We start from the raw sequence: 21,073 nt of genomic DNA, 5'->3' as shown, positions 1-21,073 counted from the left end.
ACTACCGGCTCCGGAGTGGGGCGGGGCACCTGGATCCCAGTACTGCTTCCTCCCTCTCTGGGCTCGGCTGACCCGCGGGCTCCGCGGAGGGGTAGAGGCTGGACGCCCCGCTCGCTCTCCCCCTCAGCTCCGCCGCAGCCCAAAGAGCGGAGACCACCGCAGAACCACCGACGGAGAGAACACGCAGGAGGCCGGGAAAACCCGAGCGGATGCCCGGGGACTCCGGAAGCTGGGCGGACGACCGACCACCGGAAGTCAGTGGCGGCTTCAGGCCGGCCGCTCTAGAATCCCAGAGGCCCAGGGTCTCTGTGGTTGGACGCGTCGGATCAACCCTACAGTTTGGGTGGCGCATTGCCAAGAGCCGAGCTCCCAGCCGATCGGGAAAATGAGTGGGTGGTGCATAATTCCTCGGGCGATGGGGACTGATAGAGGGAAAGGGGCCTAAGAAGGGAGATTTCATGAGCCGACCGAGAGGGTGACAGATCCACGCACCTCAGCCCTTCCAGCTCCCGGGACCAGAGGTTGACTAGCGAGCAGTCAAAGCGCAGGATGGCAGTGCGCGCGCACGCACGGGGACGTTGCCTTCCATTCACGCGGCGCCCGGGGCTGCTACTGCGCATGCGTCAGAAGACGGCGCTGGGCGGAGGGTGCACCCCTGCGAAGCTCCGAGAGCCCTTTGGGCGGCTCCCTCGGGCAAGCTGGACAGCGGCGCGCGCGCGCGGGCGGAGGCGTGGTTTCCTCTGCAGGTGGGTTCGGATTGGACGCAGCCAGTAGAAGGGGTGGGAACCTCCTCAGAGACCGCCCAGCGATTGGCTAGAGGCTGGAGGGAGCGTGGTCTTGGGAGGCGGGGCGGGGGGACCGGCTGGGCAGAGCACGACGCTGAGGTGGTGGCGGCGGCCTTAAACAAGTGAGCGAGCGACTCTTTTAGTACCCCTCCACGGGGGACGGGAGATCGGGGAGGCAGGGGGCACCGGCGACCTCCGAAGGCCCCGAGGAGGTGTCGGAGTGGGGCGCCATTCGGTGAGTGTTGACCGAGAAAAGCGAAGTGCCCCGCCCCTCCCTTTCTTCCTGGACCGCGCCTGGCGGCGCCTCCCCCACCTCCCACCCTGCGTTCCACCCCGGACCTGAGCTCTGGGTTCCAAGTCCGGGTGTGGGACGACGACTGCGTGCCAGCCGCTCTCTTTCGCTCCCTCCCTGGCCCCCGTCGGCTTGGGGAACTTGGTAACTCCCTGGTACTGCTCCCCAGCCTCATAGAGGGGAAACTGAGGCCTGGGAGGGCGGCGGGCCCCTCCTCACCAGCGTCTCCGCACAGAAGCCATGGCCGAACCCCTGAAGGAGGAAGAAGGCGAGGACGGCTCTGGGGAGCCGCCCGGGCCGGTGAAGGCGGAACCCACCAACACCGCTGCCTGTGTAGCGGCCAAGAACCTGGCCCTGCTGAAAGCGCGCTCCTTCGATGTGACCTTTGACGTGGGGGACGAGTACGAGATCATTGAGACCATAGGCAACGGGGCCTATGGGGTGGTGTCCTCAGCGCGCCGACGTCTCACCGGTGAGCTTCCCTATCGTGAACCGCTTACAGACAGATCTGGAAGCCGGTTCCCTAGAGAGTGAGAAACCTGCTCCACCTCAAACAGCCAGGAAAGCTGGGATCTACATTCTGGCTGAAGGCAACAAATACCGATGAAGTGTCTTCTGGGGTGCCAGGCTCTGTGTTGGGCACAGTTCTCGGGAGCTGCCATTGGTGGTTTTGCCTATTTCTTTAGAAAAAAAAAAAAAAAAAATGACAATACCAATTAGACCAGAATGGAGATCCCATCTTTGGTTTCTAAAAGAGAAAAGTGTTCTGGAGCCAGAGACTGGCGCAAGGCATTGGTGGTGGGATGGGTGAGGTCTGAGATGGAGAGAGAGTGTAGGTAGGGAGAACGAGCACAGGTTATTTAGAGTCAAGGCTCTGCTACTGATTAGCTGCACAACTAGCTAGTTACTAGCAGGTAACTAGGTTACCATGGGGGGTTATCATGTCCGACATTGAACTACTAGTATCTGTCTCAGGACAGATGTGAAGGGGAAAGCTGATAATGTATGCAAAGTGCTTAGGACAAGGCTTGGCACATAGTAGGTTCTTGTTATAGGATAGTTGTTATTCAGTATATGGTAACTGCATTCTAGAAGGGAGATGTTGGGGGGGGTCTGGGTGGCTCAGTGGGTTCAGCTCAGATCATGACCTCGCGGTTTCGTGCGCTGGAGCCCCGCACAGGGTTGTGTGCTAAAAGCCAGAGCCTGCTTCAGATCCTCTGTCCCCCTCTCTGCCTCTCCCCCACCTTTGCACACACTCTCTCTCAAAAATAAATAAAACACTAAAAAAAAAAAAAAATAGAAGGGAGATGCTAAGAGTGGCCTTTTGCCAATCTGCAGCCATTCTAAGGTACGTCATGGTATCTTCCTTTTCCCTGCTCCCCAGGCCAGCAGGTGGCCATTAAGAAGATCCCTAATGCTTTTGACGTGGTTACCAATGCCAAGCGGACCCTCAGGGAGCTGAAGATCCTCAAACACTTCAAGCACGACAACATCATCGCCATCAAGGACATCTTGAGGCCCACGGTGCCCTACGGGGAGTTCAAATCTGTGTAAGGAGCAGGGATGGGAGAGAAAGGCAGAGGTGGGACCTTTTCTGAAGGCCGGGGCCATGTTGCTGCAGTTTCCGAAGGGCAGCTGAAGGCAGGCTGGGAAATTTCCCGTGATTCCAGGACCAGTGTCCCTTAGGGCTTTGCCCAGGACAACCGTGATTACTCGTGAAGAGTACAGACGTTACGGTTTTATGAAATCTCGGTATGTGGGATGGCAGACGCGGGACCTTCGTGAGATAACGTCACCCTTTTGTTCTCATAGCAGATATCACTGGTCAATCACAGAGCACTTTCTTAACAAAACCTGGGCAAGCCTGCGCGGTTTTCACATAGTCTTTCAAGCAGCCACACCAAACAGTGGAGATGGCCCCCAAACTAGACCTATCGGCCAGCCCTGGTTTAGTCCAACCCTGGGGAAACTGGAACTAGACAGAAAAATGATTTCACTTCACTTGAGGTCATGGAAGAGTTGGAGAAGATCCTGACTCTTCATACCATGCCGTTGGCCCCTGCAGAGTGCAAGGATGAGGCCATTACCTGTCGCGCTGGGAGGGAGTAGTGAGGCTGAGGCTGGGGCTGCCGCGCCGGCGAGGCAGCCATGCCTGTCTTTCTTGCCCCCTCTAGCTACGTGGTCCTGGACCTGATGGAGAGCGACCTGCACCAGATCATCCATTCTTCCCAGCCACTCACTCTGGAGCACGTGCGCTACTTCCTGTACCAGCTGCTTCGGGGCCTCAAGTACATGCACTCGGCTCAGGTCATCCACCGCGACCTCAAGCCCTCCAACCTGTTGGTGAATGAGAATTGTGAGCTCAAGATCGGTGACTTCGGCATGGCCCGCGGCCTGTGCACCTCGCCGGCTGAGCACCAGTACTTTATGACTGAGTATGTGGCCACGCGCTGGTACCGTGCTCCTGAGCTCATGCTCTCACTGCACGAGTACACGCAGGCCATCGACCTGTGGTCTGTGGGCTGCATCTTTGGTGAGATGCTGGCCCGGCGCCAGCTCTTCCCAGGCAAAAATTATGTGCACCAACTGCAGCTGATCATGATGGTGCTGGGTACTCCATCGCCGGCCGTGATTCAGGCCGTCGGGGCTGAGAGGGTGCGGGCCTATATCCAGAGCCTGCCGCCACGTCAGCCCGTGCCCTGGGAGACAGTGTACCCAGGCGCTGACCGCCAGGCCCTCTCACTGTTGGGGCGCATGCTGCGTTTTGAGCCCAGCGCCCGCATCTCCGCAGCTGCTGCCCTTCGCCACCCCTTCCTGGCCAAGTACCACGATCCTGATGATGAGCCCGACTGTGCCCCGCCTTTTGATTTCGCCTTTGACCGTGAAGCCCTCACCCGGGAGCGCATTAAAGAGGCCATCGTGGCTGAAATTGAGGACTTCCACGCGCGACGCGAGGGCATCCGCCAGCAGATCCGCTTCCAGCCTTCCCTGCAGCCTGTGGCCAGTGAGCCTGGCTGCCCCGACGTTGAGATGCCCAGCCCCTGGGCTCCCAGCGGGGACTGTGCCATGGAGTCCCCTCTGCCAGCCCCGCCGCCGTGTCCTGGCCCTGCACCTGACACTATCGATCTGACCCTGCAGCCACCCCTGCCCGCCAGTGAGCCAGCCCCTCCGAAGAAAGAGGGCGCCATCTCAGACAACACCAAGGCGGCCCTCAAAGCTGCCCTGCTCAAGTCCTTGCGGAGCCGACTCCGAGGTGCCTTGTGGAGGCAGCGGCTGGCCAGGGAGTGGGGCTGCAGAGGGGGTACTCCCAGCTTGCACAGGCCACAGACTCTTACCCTCCCCCTGCCGACTTCTCTGCAGATGGCCCCAGTGCTCCTCTGGAAGCTCCTGAGCCTCGGAAGCCGGTGACAGCCCAGGAGCGCCAGCGGGAGCGGGAGGAGAAGCGGCGGAGGCGGCAGGAGCGAGCCAAGGAGCGGGAGAAGCGGCGGCAGGAGCGGGAGCGCAAGGAGCGGGGGGCCGGGGCCTCTGGGGGCCCCTCCACTGATCCCCTGGCTGGGCTGGTGCTCAGTGACAACGATCGCAGCCTGTTGGAGCGCTGGACTCGCATGGCCCGGCCCCCAGCCCCCACACCGGCCCAGCCCACCAGTCCTCCGGCTGGCCCCCCACCGCCACCTGTAGGCTCCACCTCTGGCCCCCCGCCACAGCCTGCTTGCCCACCCCCTGGCCCTGCTCCCCACCCTGCCAGCCCTCCGGGGCCCGTCCCTGGCCCTGCTCCACTCCAGAATGCCGCCTCTAGCCTCCTGGCTCCCCAGTCGCTTGTGCCGCCCGCCGGGCTGCCTGGCCCCGGCTCCGTAGGTGTTCTGCCTTACTTCCCATCTGGCCCGCCCCCTCCAGACCCCGGAGGGGCCCCTCAGCCCTCCACCTCAGAATCGCCCGATGTCAACCTGGTGACCCAGCAGTTGTCCAAGTCACAGGTGAGAGGAGAGGCCCGGGCTGTGGGCTCTCCTGGATCTGGGCCCAGAGAAGATGGGTCTGGGGCGTCCTTGCTGTTTGGTGGGGATGGGGGATAGGAGAGTCTTTGGTGTATCTTTATTCCATGAAAGCTGAGTGGCAGATGGGGCTTGTCGCTGAACTTGGTCTCTTGCTCTTAGAAGAAGCGTAATGCCAACAAGCAGGCTGTCGGGAGACAAATAAGGTGCTTCCTGGGAGGAGGGCTTGGACCAAGCTGGTCCCTAATTAGCTAGCACTCGATGATTGTCAAGGATTGTCAAGGGTGGTGCTGTCATCTCCCACAGGTGTCCAGGCAGAGTCGCCGGCAGCATCAGGACGGACTTGTAGACGTCTGTCCGCTCTTGATGGTGCCTGCGTCGTAACCCACCATCATCCGTTGCAGGTGGAGGACCCCTTGCCCCCAGTCTTCTCGGGCACTCCGAAGGGCAGTGGGGCCGGCTATGGTGTTGGCTTTGACCTGGAGGAATTCCTAAACCAGTCTTTCGACATGGGCGTGGCTGACGGGCCACAGGATGGGTAAGATGGCAGGACCGAGCTTCTGGAATGGGGCTGTGGGTAGGGTTTCCTGTTGGAGGAGGAGCTCGCCTGTGGGATGGGCAGGGAGCCAGCCTAGGCTAACAGTGCCTTTCCCCTCCACTCTCCCTGCTTCCCTTATCCCCGCAGCCAGGCAGACTCGGCCTCACTCTCGGCTTCCCTGCTTGCTGACTGGCTGGAGGGCCATGGCATGAACCCTGCCGACATTGAGTCCCTGCAGCGTGAGATCCAGATGGACTCCCCAATGCTGCTGGCTGACCTGCCTGACCTCCAGGAGCCCTGAGGCCCACGGCCTGTGCCTTGCTGCGGGGGGCAGACCCAGCTACCAGACTCACAGAAACGTCTCCAAGGGCTGGAGCCTTGGGCCCAGCAGCAGAAGCTTGGCTAGATTATTCTGCAGGTTCATCTCAGACACACTCTGCAGCCTTAAGCAGCCACCTGAGCCACCACCAAGCCATGGAAGGATCAGGAAACCTCTACTCCTTGAGCGATCCTTTTCAGTATTGTATTTTTATTATTATTATTATTATTATTATTATTATTATTATATTAATATTATTACACAGTCTTTTTGCCATCAAAATGAGGCCTGTGAAATATAAGGTTCCCTTTAGTGCCTAACTCTAGGTGTCTTTTTGGAGTTGAGAGCAGGGTGTCGTAAGTAGGGGAGCAAGGGGGAGCCGGGTCCCCCCACGTTTGGGGGCCGAGCAGACAACACTTGCATGCACAACAGCCAAAACCAGTTCATTCAGATCCTGAGGTTTATTGACATCTTCGCTCCCCACCTGCTTCCAGCCCCACAGGAGGTGGTCCTCTGCCCCCTCATGTGGTCAAACCTCAACCCTGGGGTGGGTGGGGGACCTTGTGTCTATGCCTACCGTGGTTGTACCTGTTTTCGAGCGGCATGCGGTAACTGTGCTGAAATACAGTTTTGGCATTGAGCTCTGGGGGCTGGGACAGGCAGGTAGGGGAAGCTGAGTATGACAGTGAGATGGGGCTGGGGGTCCATGGTGCTCACCGTTGGGGGATGAGTTGGTGGGAGGGAAGCGGAGGACGGAGATACGGGGAGCGCCGGGCTGTGGTGGCAGTGGCCACACGTGGGTAGCCTGGCGCACGCCGTGGGTATTGGTCAGGCTACGCCAGCTCAGTCTAGCACACTAGGGTGGCTCCAGACCGAGGAGCCCGCGGTGAGGAAGCTGGCTGAGGTGGAATGCGGAAGCCCACAGCCGAGGAGAGCGGTTCGGCCTTTGGGGTAGGGCAGAGGCAAGGAAGAGTCTCGCGGAGCCCAGTCAGGTCTGGGCCAGGACGGCTGCGCCTTTCGGAGGAGGACTGGGTCAGCTGCTGGCCACGTGGCCTGTGACGAAGGGAACAGAGGCCTGGCCTGGAGATGGACACCCTGGGGGTGACGGGATCCGCTGGGGCGAGAGCCGCGAGATCCCCTGTGAGAAGCAGGTGCTAAGAGAGCAGTAGGCAGGGGTGAGGCCAGGGCACAGAGGGAGCACTCATGGAAACCTGGAGCAGCTAGGAGGGGGAACTCGGGGCCTGACGGGGGCCAGCCCCTCAGGCCCGGCGGATTTTCATCTCGGTGCGCTTGAGGGAGTAGTAGAAGCCCTTCCACTGGGCCCAGTTGATGCCATTAGCATAGGAGAGGTGGGAGCCGCCCAGGTAGAAGCCGTTGAGGTTGGCGAAATGGCAGCTGCGGAACCAGAAGGCTCCCGAGGAGAGGGCTGCACAGTTCTGCACAAAGAGGTCCTGGTCCCGGTCGAAGGTGGAGAATTTCTGGCCGCTGTGGTAGGACAGGGAGTCGCCTGGCGGAGGGGAGGAGGGATGGGGCCACTGAGGCGGGGTGCAGGGCCCCGTGCTGGCAGGGAGGGGGATGGCGGGGACGGGGGACGCTACGCGAGGCGTCACGTGGCAGCCTGGCGGGACGGGGCACCCTCCCTGAGTCCGCTGTTGGGTAGCTGTGCTCCTGCAGTGAAGGGAAACAGCTGCTCCCCGCAGCGCTGCCTGGAGTGAGGGGACGCGGCTTCTCCCAGGGCCGAGGCCCAAGCTGGGTGGGAGCCAGCAGGGCCCTTTCGGGCCAAGCGGGGAGGGAGGGGCCCAGAAGGGGCTGGGAGCCAGCTGGGTAGTGCCAGCCCTGCCTTCTCCCCGCCCCCCCGCCCCCCCCCCCCCCCCCACAGCCCCTTGTTAGGGCGGCAGCAGGGGGTACCTGCCCCGCCGTCCTCGAAGCCTGCCACGTAGAGGGTGTAGCCGTCCTCCTCGGCACTGACCGCGTTGGGCGAGATGGAGAATTCGGCATACTTGGCCGAGGCCGTGTTGTTCTCAAAGTCCTCCAGGTCCACTCGTAGCTCGTACTTCTGCTTCAGCGTCAGGAGATGCAGGTTCTGCAGCCCTGGGTAGGGGGTGGGGGTGGGGGGAGGGGCAGCTGCTCAGCAAAGCTCTGGCTCAGGGCGGCCCCCAGCCCACCGGACGCCCCTGCCCCCGCCTTACCCAGCCAGTACTCCCCGTCGGCACGGCCAAAGCCCAGCTTGTAGTCATTCCAGCCCCGGAAAAAACTCACGGAGCCATTGAACCTCTTCTGGAAAACCTGGAGCACAGAGAACAGGACTGGACGATCAAGAGTCCAGGGGGTGGGGGCCTCACGCAGGCACGGACCCTGTGGTGCTGAGGGGCTTCGTTAAAGGACCAGACTGGGGCCTAACACGAGGCACACACTGGCACCAGGCCCCTCGGTGAGCAGCTCCCGAGTGCCAGGGAAGGGTTAAGAGGGGGAGTAAGTCGTTCTAGAGTTCAGGCAGCTGGCGGTGAGTTCCAGTGTGGGCTGTGTGACTTTGGGCAAATGACTTCACCTCTCTGGGCTCCAGTTCCTCTATAGAAGGTACCTTTCTCCCAGGATTACTGTGAGGATACAGGCACTAGCCTGCCTTAGGCACCTGGAATTCAGTGTTGGCGGCGGCTCACAAGCTACACCGCGGATATCGTGACCCCATTAGAGATGACAAAACCGAAGCTCCCGGAGGTCACACAGCCGGGGCAAGAACCTGGCCTCCGTTCCTTCCTCCCACTCACCGTCCACTTGCCGCCCCCGGTGGTCATGTCACAGAAGACAGGCACGGGCACGCTGGGGCCCGAGGGGTAGATGAGGTACACGCCGTCCTCCTGGTAGCCCTGGGCGTAGATATCATCGCAGTCCAGGGGCTGCTGAAGGCAAAACTTCTCCAGAGCTGGGGGCAGGGGCGGGGAGGGTGAGGAGAGGAGACCAAGGCATACCCGGCACCCCGCAGCTTGCCCCCGTTCCTAGGGGCACAAGCAATCACGGCATTTCTTCCGGGGTGGGGCAGGGGGGATGCTCAAAGATCACCTCCACCTGCCCCGTGCTGTAGAGGAGGGGATGGCATCCCGGCTCCCAGAAATGACGGCTCAGAGTACTCTCTCCTCGCCGAGCCTGCTGGCCGGGCTGCTTACCGTCTCCCCGGATCCCAGAGGCCTGGGGGGCGCAGGGGGGCGTGGAGAGAAGCAGCAGCAGCGGCAGGGCCAGGAGGGCCTGGGACAGGACGACAGGGTCACCTCACCGCAGGCCCCCCCCCCCCCCCCAACCAGCCCCAGAGCTCCTTGCGTTCTCTGCACCGGTCCCTCAAGCAGACCACCCCCTGCCAGGAGCCCCTTGCCTTCCCCCTCTGGCCCCTCTTTCCCCGCCAGAGGAACACCACGCTCTGGGACAGGCCCGGGGCCTCACAGCTTACGAGTCTCCCCTGGATCACAGGAATGTCCTGTGCCTTCATAGCCCCCTCTCTGGTAAGGGCCCTCTTCCCCCAAGGGGGCTCAGGCCCCCGGTGCCGCGAGTCCCCTGCCCCGGGCCCAGTACCTTCATGCTGCCAGTTCAGCTCAGAGCGGCTGGGTGTCTGCTGCCCCAGACTGCGCCCCAGACTGCACCCGCCCAGAGTTATGTGCTGGGCCCTGGCCAGCCGCCCTGGCCCCGCCCCCTGTAGCTGCAGAGCCCCCCTCACCCCTCCCCGGCTCTGAACCAGCATCTGCTTTCATGGTCAGGGGGGCCAGGGGATGTGGGGCCCGGGCCAGGGGACCACCTGCGTCTCATTAGGCCTGTCAGGGGTAGATTACTGGGGAGTTCACTCCCTGCTGAGTCACCCCGCTCCCTGGAGCCCCTCTACCACCCACCCCCTGGACCTGGTACCCCCAGCCCATCCCCTGCTTCCCAATGCCCCCCCCCCCCAACATACACACCCCCCAGATGTCTGTTTATTTTTTTCCCCGGCCTGTGTTTCATCAGCCTTTGGGGGAAGGCTGAGGAGTGGTGGGGAGGGTGTGGGCATGCCTGGGTTCTGGGGAGGGGAGGCCCATTATGGGGGAGCAGAGGGCTGGGGAGGCAGCTTAGGAGCTCCTGATGTGGGAGCCTGTCTGGGGCTGGAGGGGGATAGGGGCAGCGGGGGCCAGGCCGTCTCCTGGCAGGGCTGGGACATTTCTGAGCCATGAGCACAGCCTGCAGGCGTCCAACTGCTGTCTGCCCCAGCTCAAGCCAGGGCCCCTCTCCAGCCCCCCTTGCTCTGGCCCCTCAGGCCCCCTCCTTTCCCCTCCCACAGTGTTCCCCGGGGATCTGTCTGGCTCCTGCACTGAGCGCACTGAGCGAGGGGCCTCTCTTGTTCTCTTCACCTCACCCCACCTCCCTTCCTTCTCCCAAACCTCTTACCTCACCCCCATCCCACCTCAGCCTCCCCACTAAGACCCCTCTTAAGTAGTGTCTCATTTTCTCAGCCCTGAAAGCCTGCCTCTTGCCTCCTCACCCCCATTGAGCCCGGGGGGTCCTCCTGTCCGCCTCCCAAGCATTCCTGGGGCCCACCTGCTCCTTTCTCCATTTAGGTTCCAGGCCTCCTTCGAGCCCTCCCAGGTGCTCGTCACCCCCAGCCTCTTCATGGATGCCCCTGCTTCCGTTCCCTCCCCTTCCTTCCATCCTCTGCGCAGGCTGCCAGCACAATCTTTCTGGAGGGCTGCTTTGTCATCACCTGCTTAAAGCCTCTGGTGGTTCCCTATCGCCTCAGGGCTGAGACTGTTGCTCACCTTGGACTCGAGAGGAATTTTAAGTCCGGCTTAGGCTTACCTTAAGGACCTCATCCCCTGACTGCCTGTGACTCCTCAAGTACAATCTGGCCACACCAGATTTCTCGCCGTGGAGCTCCCCCCTCCCCCGCCTTTGCCCACTCAGTTGTTCCCTGAGGGGCCCACCCGGTAGAGTCTTGTCTACAAGGCACTGGTTGCAAACGGGCCAGGTCAGTGTCATTCCTGCACGCTTTGCACGCATCACAGACTGGCATGTGTGTTCGGTCGCAGATCAAATATCTTTTGAGCACCCACTTTGTGCTGGCTGTTGGGGACACAGTTTCTGCCCTTAAGGAGTGGCAAACACCGGCATTAGCTCATTGCAGATGTTAACGTGGTTATACAGGAGCCTCTGTGGAATGGATGAACAAATGAGGTATCCAGAGGCACAGAGTAAGAAAGGGCTCTGGCCCAGGTCCCCTCTCCTAAGTCAGTAAAGCCCCTTGGATGAGCCCAGGTGGCTTCCTTGACTTCGGCTGTGTAATTGCTGGTAAGCCTTGTCTCTCCCCCTAGTTGTGTCGTGCCCTGGAGCCAGGTTGCCAGCTTTCAGATCCCGGCTGTGCCACCTGTTAGCTGGGAGACCTTGGACAAGTGCTCTCTGCTTCAGTTTCCCCCTTTGTAAAATGAGGATAGTAATAGTATCTCCTTCCCAGGGCTGTGCTAAGAAGTAATCTAGAACAAGTGCCTATATACCATATGCCACAATACCCACGACGCGTGACTCTACCTACAATCGGTAAGTAAGAAATTTTAGTTATCGTCGTTAACGTCACGATTGTGATCTCAGGTGAACGGTGTGCCTTCCATGTGATTTTTCTCCTTGCCTGTGGAAGAGATAGTCGCCTGCCTCTCCGTATCCTCCATCGTTCCCTCAGTCCTTTGTAAAGGCAGGGAGCTACTCCGTCTTCCTGCCGTTTGCCCTGTTGCCGGGCACGATGGCTGGAGCTCCAGCCACCTCTTTGGCCAGTGAGGATGAGGCCCCGTCAAGAGATGGCAGAAGGTGGGTGTGTCTGGCTGGCTCATTCGGTAGAGCATCCAACTCTTGACCTTGGGGTTGTGAGTTTGAGCTCCACGTTGGGTGTAGAGAGCACTCAAAAAAGAAAAAAAAAAAAAAAAAGAAAAAAGAGAGAGATGGTGGAGCATGATCAGGGAGGAGCTGGGTCCCTCAGGACTTCGTGGAGTGGGTCCAAGGCCAAGCTCTGGACTGCCCTTCCCTAAGCCTCATTTACGTGCAAGAGAAAGAAATTTTTATCTAGCTTAAGCCTCCGTTGTTTTTCTCCTGTTACACACAGCTGAATCTAATCCTAATACATCTCTCCTTTCAGCAAATGCCAGCTAATTTTAGCACAGGCTACAAATAGGAAAATCATGAAAAATCAGTCATCAAAACAAATAATAAAATATGTAGTAGAATACAACTAATAAAAAAAATGTAGGCAGAAAAAATTAAGCAGGGAGGCATCAGTCATATTTTGCCTTTTTTTTTTTTTTTTTTTTTTTAACTTCACAAGAACGTATGTAAGTGTGGCAAAGCGGGCACTCTGTTCACTGGATGTGGTCGGGAATTCATTGAACCTTCCAGAGAAAGGCTTGGTACATACCAAGAGTCAGGAACACCTCTCTGAAGCTGCTGTCTGAAAGAAATACTCTGACATTTGACAAGGCACGTGTACTGGTCAGTGGGCATATTCGTGGGCTGCCCACCGTGGGAACCTTCTTCCCGTGTTTGGGGGGATTCCCCCCCCGCCGCCTGGAATACCTGTGCTTGCTCTCCCAGCCTTCCTTGTGGTTCTGTTGAGGGCACCTGACCTCGGTTCAGCCAACCAAAAGCATTGCCCTGGGCTTTGTTTAGGGAGAGCTTGGTTTAAGAAGCAGGAGATTGAAGAATTCACTCTTGGGGCGGTAGTGACCCCCGAGGCATCTGACTTCTGGTCCTCTGGCTGGTTGGTGGTGGCTTTGCAAGCACGGTGCCGAGTCGCATAGGCTCTGGCTCGGGCTGCAAAGCCCTGAGCTTGGTTCTCAGCACCTCTTGGCAATTGTTTTTCTCTGCCCACGATCTGCTTGCAAAACTTCTCATGAGTGAAGATGTTTACATGAGGGTTTTTTCACGGCCAGCAGCAGACGCCAACCCTGACCAACTTTGTTGGAAGGCTTTCGGGGCCTTGGAATTGTGGAGGACTAGCAAGACTGGGGACCAGTGGTTGCTCAGGCTGCTCCAAGGTCCTCAGTGGTGGTCTTGTAGTGGGGACAGTCTGTCAGGGTGGTGCTGCTCCCTGGACAGGCCGGGTCTTGGTCAGCCTGCGAGCCAGGAGGTGGGGAGCACCCGTCCCACTGGCCTTGCTTCGGTCGCTTGCCTACCCACTTGGCATTTGCCCCTCCACCTCCTCATCACTGGGTTCCCATGGCCCCTGGCTTCTGGCTGGTTTCGGCCAGTGGGAGGCACCAACAGGAGGTGGAAGAAGAGGGAGGTTGGGGTGTTTGTCCCTGGCTCCCACCCTGCCTAGGACTGTGGTTTCAGTAATGGCTGTGCCCGCCTCCCCACCTCCAATTATAGCTCTTGCCGTAACCCCCTTCACTGGCCCTGATAACTCCATATCCTCCCCTTACCCCTGCCGCCTGGGATGCTAAGGCCCCCACCACTGCTAGTCCCAGGGTGGCTTCCTTAATGCCCACGCCCAAGTAAGTAGTCCATTAAATTCCCTTACAAACAAAAGCTGAGGCTGCCTTTGTTTCTTGCCAGGACCCTGACGGACACCAGGGCTTTCTTAGGTTTTGTTCTAAAAGCCCAGCTCCCGTGGACTGTCTTAGACAACAGCCAAAGACAAGACCCCCGCACTGTCTGTGGGTGCCGGGCATCGTGTCTCCATAGGACTTTCCTAACTGCCTCATCACCCGGCCTTCAGCCCGAACCGGGAGAGGGCTGAGGAGGGGAGTTTTTGAAGGGAACTCCTAGGAGCAGAGGGCACTCAAGGAGGGGAGAGGGTGTGTCCCCCAACTTGGGCCATGCGAGGGGGCTCCAAAAAGGGTGAGAGAGAGACCCTGTCTGTAGGAGAGACCCTGGCTGAGCGGCTGCAAAGGGCCGCTACTGCAGCAGGGGGAGGGGCTGTTGGGAAGAGGGCTGGGGCCCTCAGGGTCACTGGCAGGACAAGGATGTAGTGTCCCTTGAGCACCTCTAGGACACATCAGGCACCCTTTAATCCCTATGTAGGCAGCAGCGGACAGACATGACTTTCAGCCCCGCTGGAGCTAGAGGGGGAAAAATGACAACGTGAAATGATGAGCATAGTGAAAAAGAAAGCAGAGGAGGGATGGGAAGGAAGGTCATGGTGAGAAGGGGTGACGGCTGACTCGGGGTCCCAAGTCCGCCGTTGCTTTTGTGGTGGGGGACGCTTCCCTCCCCATATTTTCCCTCTTTGTCAAGGGGGCAATGAGGAAGCGTTTGGTGTCTCTCCCCGCTTTTCTTGGTAGTTTGGGGCAAGTTCAGTTGATGGAGCTCAGAGGGTGGCCAAGAGTAAAGCAGGTTGGAGATGCGGAGGGAATCGAATGCCAGGCTAAGTCACTCGAAGCGGACCCTGAGGCCTTTGGATGTGTTGAGGCATGATCTTGCGTCTCCTGTTTGCCCCCTGGGATTTCTATAACCTGGGGGCTTGATTTTATTTTGGTGGGAGAGAGGTGTGCATGCTGCCTACCAGGGAAAACATACAGGTGATAGGTTGGTCTTCCTTTCTTAAAATAAAGGAGGGGCTCCTGGGTGGCTCAGTCGGTTAAGTGTCCGACTTCGACTCAGGTCGCGATCTCATGGTTTGTGAGTTCAAGCCCCACGTCAGGCTCTGTGCTGACAGCTCAGAGTCTGGAGCCTGCTTCAGATTCTGTATCTCCTCCTCTCTCTGCCCCTCCCCTGCTTGCTCGCTCTCTCTGCCTCTCAGTAATAAATACACGTTAAAATTTTTTTAAAAAATAAAATAAATAAAATAAAATAAAATAAAATAAAATAAAATAAAATAAAATAAAAAAATAAAATAAAGGAATGCATAGGCATAGTTGGGAAAAAGCTGTGCTGAAAGGCCCTTCCTTGAAAAACAGTATTCCCACCCTGGTGTTTGAGTCCTTCTGGTGGGTCTTTTCCGTTTCATTGTGTGGCCACTTGGGGGCCCTTCCACACTGGAGGCTGTGTCCTCATTCTGAGAATGTTCGGCTCTGTTGCCTGTTCTCCATTTTCTCTGTTCTCTCTCTTTTTAGCTTTAAAAATGTTATTCTTAAGTAATCTCTGCACCCAGTGTAGGGCTCAAACTCATGACCCCAGGATCAAGAGTCTCACGCTTCACCGACTGAGTCAGCCAGGCACCCCTCTGTTCTCTTTCTTGTAATTTTATTAGTTAGATGCTGGACCTCCCAAATCAATCCTGTATTTGTTCTTATCTTTTGTCTGACATTTTTCATCTCTGTGTTTTTAATTCTAATTTCTGGAGCCCACCCTTAATGTCCAACATTCCTATTGACTACAATATTAGCTTTTCATGTTATTTTTATTTTCCAGGTCCCTCTTGTTTTAAGGCTTTATTTGGGGTATAATTTACATATCATAAAATCTACCCGCTCCTTTAAAAAATATAGTCTTTATTTTATTTTAGTTATTTTTTTTAAGAGAGGGGGGTGCAAGTGAGCAAGGGAGCATAGAGAGAGAGACAGAGAAGGAGACAGAATCCCATGAGGGGCAGACAGAGAGAGAGAGAGAGAGAGGGAGAGAGGGAGTGGGGCTCACCCAAAGCAGGGCTTGTGTTTTACCCAGAGTGGGGCTCGTGCTTACCCAATGTTGGACTCGAACTTGTGAACTGTGAGATCATGACCTGAGCCAAAGTCAGATGCTTAATGACTGAGCCACCGAGGTGCCCCAGTAGTCTTTATTTTTTTGAAGACTTTTACGTTCACGGCAAAACTGAGAGGAACGTACAGAGGTTTCCTATGTAGCCCCTGCCCCCACACATGCACGATCAACGTCCCCTAGCAGAGTGGGACATTTGTTACAGTGGGTGAACCTTCACTGACACATCATCATCACCGCAAGTCCATAGTTCACACAGGGCTCCCTCTCGGTGTCGTACATTCTATGGGTTTGGATGGATGTATAACCACATCCCACCACTAAGCATCATATAGAATAGTTTACTGCCCTAAGGACCCTCCGTGATCCACAGATTCGTCCCCGTACCCCCCGGCAACCGCGGATATTTCTACTGTCTCCATAGCTTTGGCTTTTTCATAGTATCACATAATTGGGATCATACAGCATGTAGCCTTCTCAGAGGAACCTCTCTGACTTAGTGATGTACATCTAAGGTTCTTCGCTGCCTCTCGTGGCTTGGTAGCTCGTTTCTTTGTAGTGCTGAATAATATTCCGTTGTCTGATGGACCACAGTGTATCCACTCACCTACAGAAGGACACCTTGGCTGCTTCCAGGTGTCGGCAGTGGTGAACGAAGCTGCTATGTTTGGGTGAATAGCAAGGAGTGTGGTCGCTGGGTCATATGATAAAGAGTACGTTTAGCAACGTAAGAAACGGCTGAACTGTCTTCCCAGTGGCTGCACCCCTTTGCACTCCCACCAGCAACGATTGAGAGTTCCTGTCATGCCACATCCTTGCCAGCATTTGGTGTTGTCGGTATTTTGGCTTTTGTGGTTTTGTTGTCTTAATTTGCAATTCCCTAACGACATGTGATGTGGGGCCCCTGTCCACATGCTTACTTGCCATGTGCATGTCTTTTAAAAAACTTTTATTGTATTTTATTTTTCAAGAGCGACAGGGTGCAAGTGACTGAGGGAGGAGAGAGAGGGAGAGAATCTCACGAGGGACAGAGAAGCATGCTCACCCAAAGCGCGGCCCAGACTCACCAGATCTGGAACTTGAACTCATGAACTTGAACTCATGAGGTCCTGGCCTGAGCCGGTCAGATGCTTAACCAGCTGAGTCACCCCATCTGCATGTGTTCTTTGGTGAGGCATCTCTTCAGATCTTTTGCCCATTTTTAAATCAGGTTGTTTTCGTGCTGTTGAGTCAATTGCTCCTTTTTAATGCATGTAGTATTTTTGGTTTTGCTTTGTTTTGTTGTGTTTTATGAATGTGCATCTTCTCTTCTTTGGAGATACCAATCACAACTGTGAGGTTTTCTTCCGTTTCCTGCGTTATCTCTACTTCCTCCATTTTTTTAAACGTTCACTTATTTTGAAAGAGAGAGTGTGTGTGAGCTGGAGAGAGGGGCAGAGAGAGAGGGAGAGAGAATCTTAAGTAGGTTCCATGCTCAGTGCAGAGTCTGATGTGGGGCTCGATCCCATGGCCGCGAGATCATGACCCACACCAAAATCAAGAGTCAGACGTTCCACTGACTGAGTCACCCAGGTGCCCCTCCTCCATTTTGCTTATTTGACTTGGTCGCCGTCTCGTGTGTTTGAGGCTTTCTTCAAATACCTGCTGCTGATTTGTTCTAGTTTGGGAGAAGGCTCTGGAACCTGTTAGGAAGCTCTGTGGACCCAGGTGGGGCTGGGCCTCGCTGTGGCTGACGGGTCAGAAGGTGTATCCTCCACAGAACAGGAAACCTCACTATAGTGGCACAACCAGCTGGAGGTATTTTGTTTCTGTTTTTCCACAAGAAAGAAACAAACTACAGAAATGGACAGAGCAGGGCTACTTGAGAAGCTGTAACTTTTTTCACTTCCTTCCTGTATTTTCGGTGGATTTTGGAAGGAAGAGGAAACGAATGTGAGAGATAAATCCACCAGATTTAACCCCCCGGACTATTCGCGTATCTCGTTTTATTTTAAAGCATTTCTTGCTGTTGGCACAACGTTCTGCCTTCTATCAATGAAGAAGCTGATGCTCAAAGAGGTGGTGGCACCGGGGCTCGAACCTGAAGCCCGTTCTTTTCCCATGTTTCTGGGAGCCCCAAGAGACTTGTGATCCCATGGGACAGGAGGACATTAGGTACGCGGGACACGTGTGGGAGCAGGCCAGGCCACATTCAGTGAGGCCGTGGTTAGAGGGAGATCCAAGTATGGAGGAAGACGGAGACTCCCAGCCCATGGAGGGTGAGGAAGGCTTCTTAGGGCCCCAGGCGGCTGGCATGACACAGGCCCTTGCGGGTACACACAGCACTCTCCGTGGTGCCTGCCCCACAGTGCCTGGTCAGCCAGGTCCTGGCTTCTGTCGCTTTGTTTCCCGTACCTGCCTGCCCGTCAGCTCCCTGAGGACGGGAGCTGGCCCTGAACCTGTCCCCTGGTACCTGGCAAACACCGGAGAGCCACCTTGAGGTGCTGATGGGCGGGGTGGGGGCAGCTTTCCCTCCAGATGCTAACACCTGCTAAAGGAAAGAAGTCCGGGTTCTGGGGTCCCAAGAAGGAAGGAGCAGAGCCATGGAGGGGTTTCCGGGAGGGGATGGGGAGCCCAGGGGCCTGGCGGAAGGAAGGGTGAGAGAGGGAGAGCTGGTGTTGGGGGTCAGCTCATAGCACAGGAGGGCTGTAAACCTGGAGCAAAAGTGACGTCGCTTTGTAAACTGTGAAGTGCCCTCCATATTCAAGAGGCTTCTTCCTGAAGATCTTTTGGTGAAAACAATAGAATCGGGCGCCTGGGTGGCTCAGTTGGTCAAGTGTCTGACTTCGGCTCAGGTCATGCTCTCATGGTTCTTGAGTTCAAGCCCCGCGTCGGGCTCTGTGCTGACAGCTTGGAGCCTGGAGCCTGCTTCCGATCCTGTGTCTCCCTCTCTCTCTGCCCTTTCCCTGATCACGTCATCTCTCTCTCTCTCAAAAATAAATAAACATTAAAAAAATGTATAAATGAATTGGGAAATGGTTCCTCCTCCTTCCATTTTCCTGGGAGATATTGTATAAAATTCATGTTTACTTATTCTTTAAAAGTTTGGTAGAATTCTCCAGTGAAACCCCTTGCTCCTGGAGATCTTTTCCTTCCTGAAAACATACTGTGTCACTTTCTTCTGCCTCCATGGCTTTTGAAGAGGAATTTGCTGTCATTTGAATTGTTTTCTCCTGTAGATATGTGTTGTTTTTCTCTGGCTGCTTTAAATGTTTTTTTCTTCTCTTCAGTTTTCAGAAATTTAATTATGAACTGTCTTGCCTTGAATTTGGGGGGGTTTGTCCTGTTTGGGATTTGCTCATCTTCTTTAATCTGTAGGTTTATGCCTCTTGTCAAATTTGGGAGGTTTTCAGCCATTATTTCTTTGACTACCTTTTCTGCCCCTCCCTCCTCCTCTCCTAGGACTCCTATGACATAAATGTTAGATCTTTTGTTACAGTTACATGGGTCCCTGACTCTTAAATTTTTTTTTCCCATCTTTTTTTTCTGTGAGTTGTCACTGGTCTGCCTTTGTCCCATCCATTCTGCTGCTGAGCCCGCCCACTGAGCTTTATATTTCTGTTATTGTATTTTTCAGGTCTAAGATTTCCATCTGATTCTTCTTTACAGCTTTTATCTTTTTTTGGTGAGGCTTTCTCACCAAAGTGAGAAAAGTGAGGTTTTCATTTGTTTCAAGTGTGTTTGTAATTGCTTGTTGAAGCATTTTATCATAGTTGCTTTAAAATCATTTCAGGTAGTAGGGTGCCTGGGTGGCTCAGTTGGTTAGGCGTCTGACTTTCGGCTCAGATCGTGATTTCAAGGCTTGTGAGTTCAAGCACTGAGTCGGGCTCTGTGCTCACAGCTCAGAGCCTGGAGCCTGCTTCTGATTCTGGGTCTCTGTCTCTCTCTGCCCCTCCCCTGCTCATGCTCTCTCTGTCTCTCAAAAATAAACATTAAAAATTTTTTAGGGGTGGGGCGCCTGGGTGGGGCAGTCGGTTAGGCGTCTGGCTTCAGCCAGGTCACGATCTCGCGGACCGCGAGTTCGAGCCCCGCGCCAGGCTCTGGGCTGATGGCTCGGAGCCTGGAGCCTGCTTCCGATTCTGTGTCTCCCTCTCTCTCTGCCCCTCCCCCGTTCATGCTCTGTCTCTCTCTGTCCCAAAAATAAATAAAAACGTTAAAAAAAAAAAAATTTTTTTTAGGGGTGCCTGGGTGGCTCAGTCAGTTAAGCGTCCGACCTCAGCTCAGGTCATGATCTCGCGTTCCGCGAGTTTGAGCCCCGCGTCAGGCTCTGTGCTGACAGCTCAGAGCCTGGAGCCTGCTTCGGATTCTGTATCTCCCTCTCTCTGCTCCTCCCCCCCTCACACTCTGTCTCTCTCTCTCACAAATAAACATTAAAAAAAAATTTTTTTTTTAATCTTTTCAAGTAGTTCTAACATCTCTGTCAGCCTCTATTGATTGGTCTTTTCATTCATTGTGAGATCTTCCTGATTCTTGGTATTGAGACAGAGAAACTGGAGGGACCCCATGAAGAAAAGCTAATTTTTCTTTCCGCTTTTTCCTGCCCCTGTTCTCGCTATGACCTGCACCCCCACCTTACATATGCCTTGTAGAGCAGATAATGTATGTTCTCCTTGTGAGGGTCAGGGAGTTCATGATTTCTCTGGAGTCTCTCAGCACAATAGATAACATCGAAGGAGTGACCAAGTGACCTTTGTTCCTGGATTGCTGAGAGGACACGTGCACCTCCGTCTTCAGTAAAAAGACTCCCTCTTCTTTCTGAGTCTCCCAGACACCCTGTCTGTATATGCACTCCCTCTACAACTTTAACAGGCTGTGTTCTCATTTCCTCTTGGCCCATGGTTGATTTCTGTGCCGTGCGAAGCCAATGACCCTCTTGGCCGGTCCGGTGGGACCCCCTCTGGGTCTGCAGACCACACGTCAGTGTGATCAGTGATTTTCAAACGAAACCTGGAAAATTTCTAATTATGTTGTGAGACACTGCGTCCTATTTAAACCTATCTGAGCTGGCTTTCTCTGGCTCCCCTCTGGCAGGGAGAAAGGGGCACTGCCTCAGTATGCCCGGTGAGGGAGAAGTCCAGGTTTCTCGTTCTGCCTCATTGACAATACCAGCAAGGGCTCCCTGTGACTGCTGGGCGGATCAGAGTTTTGGCGCCCCATGTGGCCTCTGTTAACACTTCATGGTCAGGGAGAGCACTTGTTTCCGGCTGGGAGGAAAGTCAAACCTCTCCACTTGGCCTTCTCTTGACAACAGCCAGGATGTCTGGTCTTTCCACCCAGTCTCCACTGGTGTGAGTGGGGGTGGGGCTGCATCTTTTCCGTGTTGTCTGGCTGAAGTATTATTATCTAAAAGTTTCCTGACTTCAAAATAAAATAAAATAATAAAATTAAATTGTAAAAAAGGAAAGGAAAGGAAAGGAAAAAAGGAAAGGAAAGGAAAGGAAAGGAAAGGAAAGGAAAGGAAAGGAAAGGAAAGGAAAG

General features: G+C 55.6%; 2 protein-coding genes across 5 annotated transcripts; one reads left to right on the top strand and one right to left on the bottom strand.

Moving 5' to 3' along the window:
- Positions 1-11,860, top strand: MAPK7 (mitogen-activated protein kinase 7). 4 transcript variants are annotated; one of them, XM_027047264.2, is made up of 7 exons: positions 1-746; positions 1,313-1,549; positions 2,462-2,627; positions 3,252-4,330; positions 4,438-5,051; positions 5,471-5,604; positions 5,752-6,243. In XM_027047264.2, the coding sequence occupies exons 2-7, from the start codon at positions 1,318-1,320 to the stop codon at positions 5,903-5,905; spliced, it is 2,379 nt and encodes a 792-aa protein (XP_026903065.1). In that variant the 5' UTR covers positions 1-746; positions 1,313-1,317; the 3' UTR covers positions 5,906-6,243. The 4 variants fall into 4 exon arrangements, 3 of the variants coding, with proteins under 3 accessions (XP_026903065.1, XP_026903062.1, XP_026903064.1); XR_003416564.2 differs by lacking the exon at positions 1-746 and adding an exon at positions 11,388-11,860 and having other exon boundaries at positions 829-1,549; positions 5,752-6,122; XM_027047261.2 differs by lacking the exon at positions 1-746 and adding an exon at positions 829-1,020.
- On the bottom strand, positions 6,370-9,567 carry MFAP4 (microfibril associated protein 4). The gene is made up of 6 exons (XM_027047265.2): positions 9,488-9,567; positions 9,088-9,166; positions 8,692-8,846; positions 8,113-8,209; positions 7,832-8,014; positions 6,370-7,430 (listed from the first exon to the last, which is right to left on the bottom strand). Exons 1-6 carry the CDS (start codon positions 9,491-9,493, stop codon positions 7,183-7,185), a joined length of 768 nt encoding a protein of 255 aa, XP_026903066.1. The 5' UTR covers positions 9,494-9,567; the 3' UTR covers positions 6,370-7,182.
- Positions 11,861-21,073: the final 9,213 nt, after the last annotated feature.

The sequence above is a fragment of the Acinonyx jubatus genome, chromosome E1 (genome assembly GCF_027475565.1).
Source record: "Acinonyx jubatus isolate Ajub_Pintada_27869175 chromosome E1, VMU_Ajub_asm_v1.0, whole genome shotgun sequence".
Taxonomy (NCBI): Eukaryota; Metazoa; Chordata; class Mammalia; order Carnivora; family Felidae; genus Acinonyx; species Acinonyx jubatus.
Note: the sequence above shows the minus strand (reverse complement) of the source record. Positions and strands in the feature narration are given on the sequence as shown.

Coding starts and splice junctions, on each gene's coding strand:
- MFAP4 (XM_027047265.2), bottom strand. Junction 8,015..8,112: donor CGACGGGGAGTACTGGCTGG/GTAAGGCGGGGG, acceptor CCCCCTACCCAG/GGCTGCAGAACCTGCATCTC. Junction 7,431..7,831: donor CTTCGAGGACGGCGGGGCAG/GTACCCCCTGCT, acceptor CCCCTCCGCCAG/GCGACTCCCTGTCCTACCAC.
- MAPK7 (XM_027047264.2), top strand. CDS start 1,318: ATGGCCGAACCCCTGAAGGAGGAAGAAGGCGAGGACGGCTCTGGGGAG. Junction 1,550..2,461: donor AGCGCGCCGACGTCTCACCG/GTGAGCTTCCCT, acceptor CCTGCTCCCCAG/GCCAGCAGGTGGCCATTAAG. Junction 4,331..4,437: donor CTTGCGGAGCCGACTCCGAG/GTGCCTTGTGGA, acceptor ACTTCTCTGCAG/ATGGCCCCAGTGCTCCTCTG.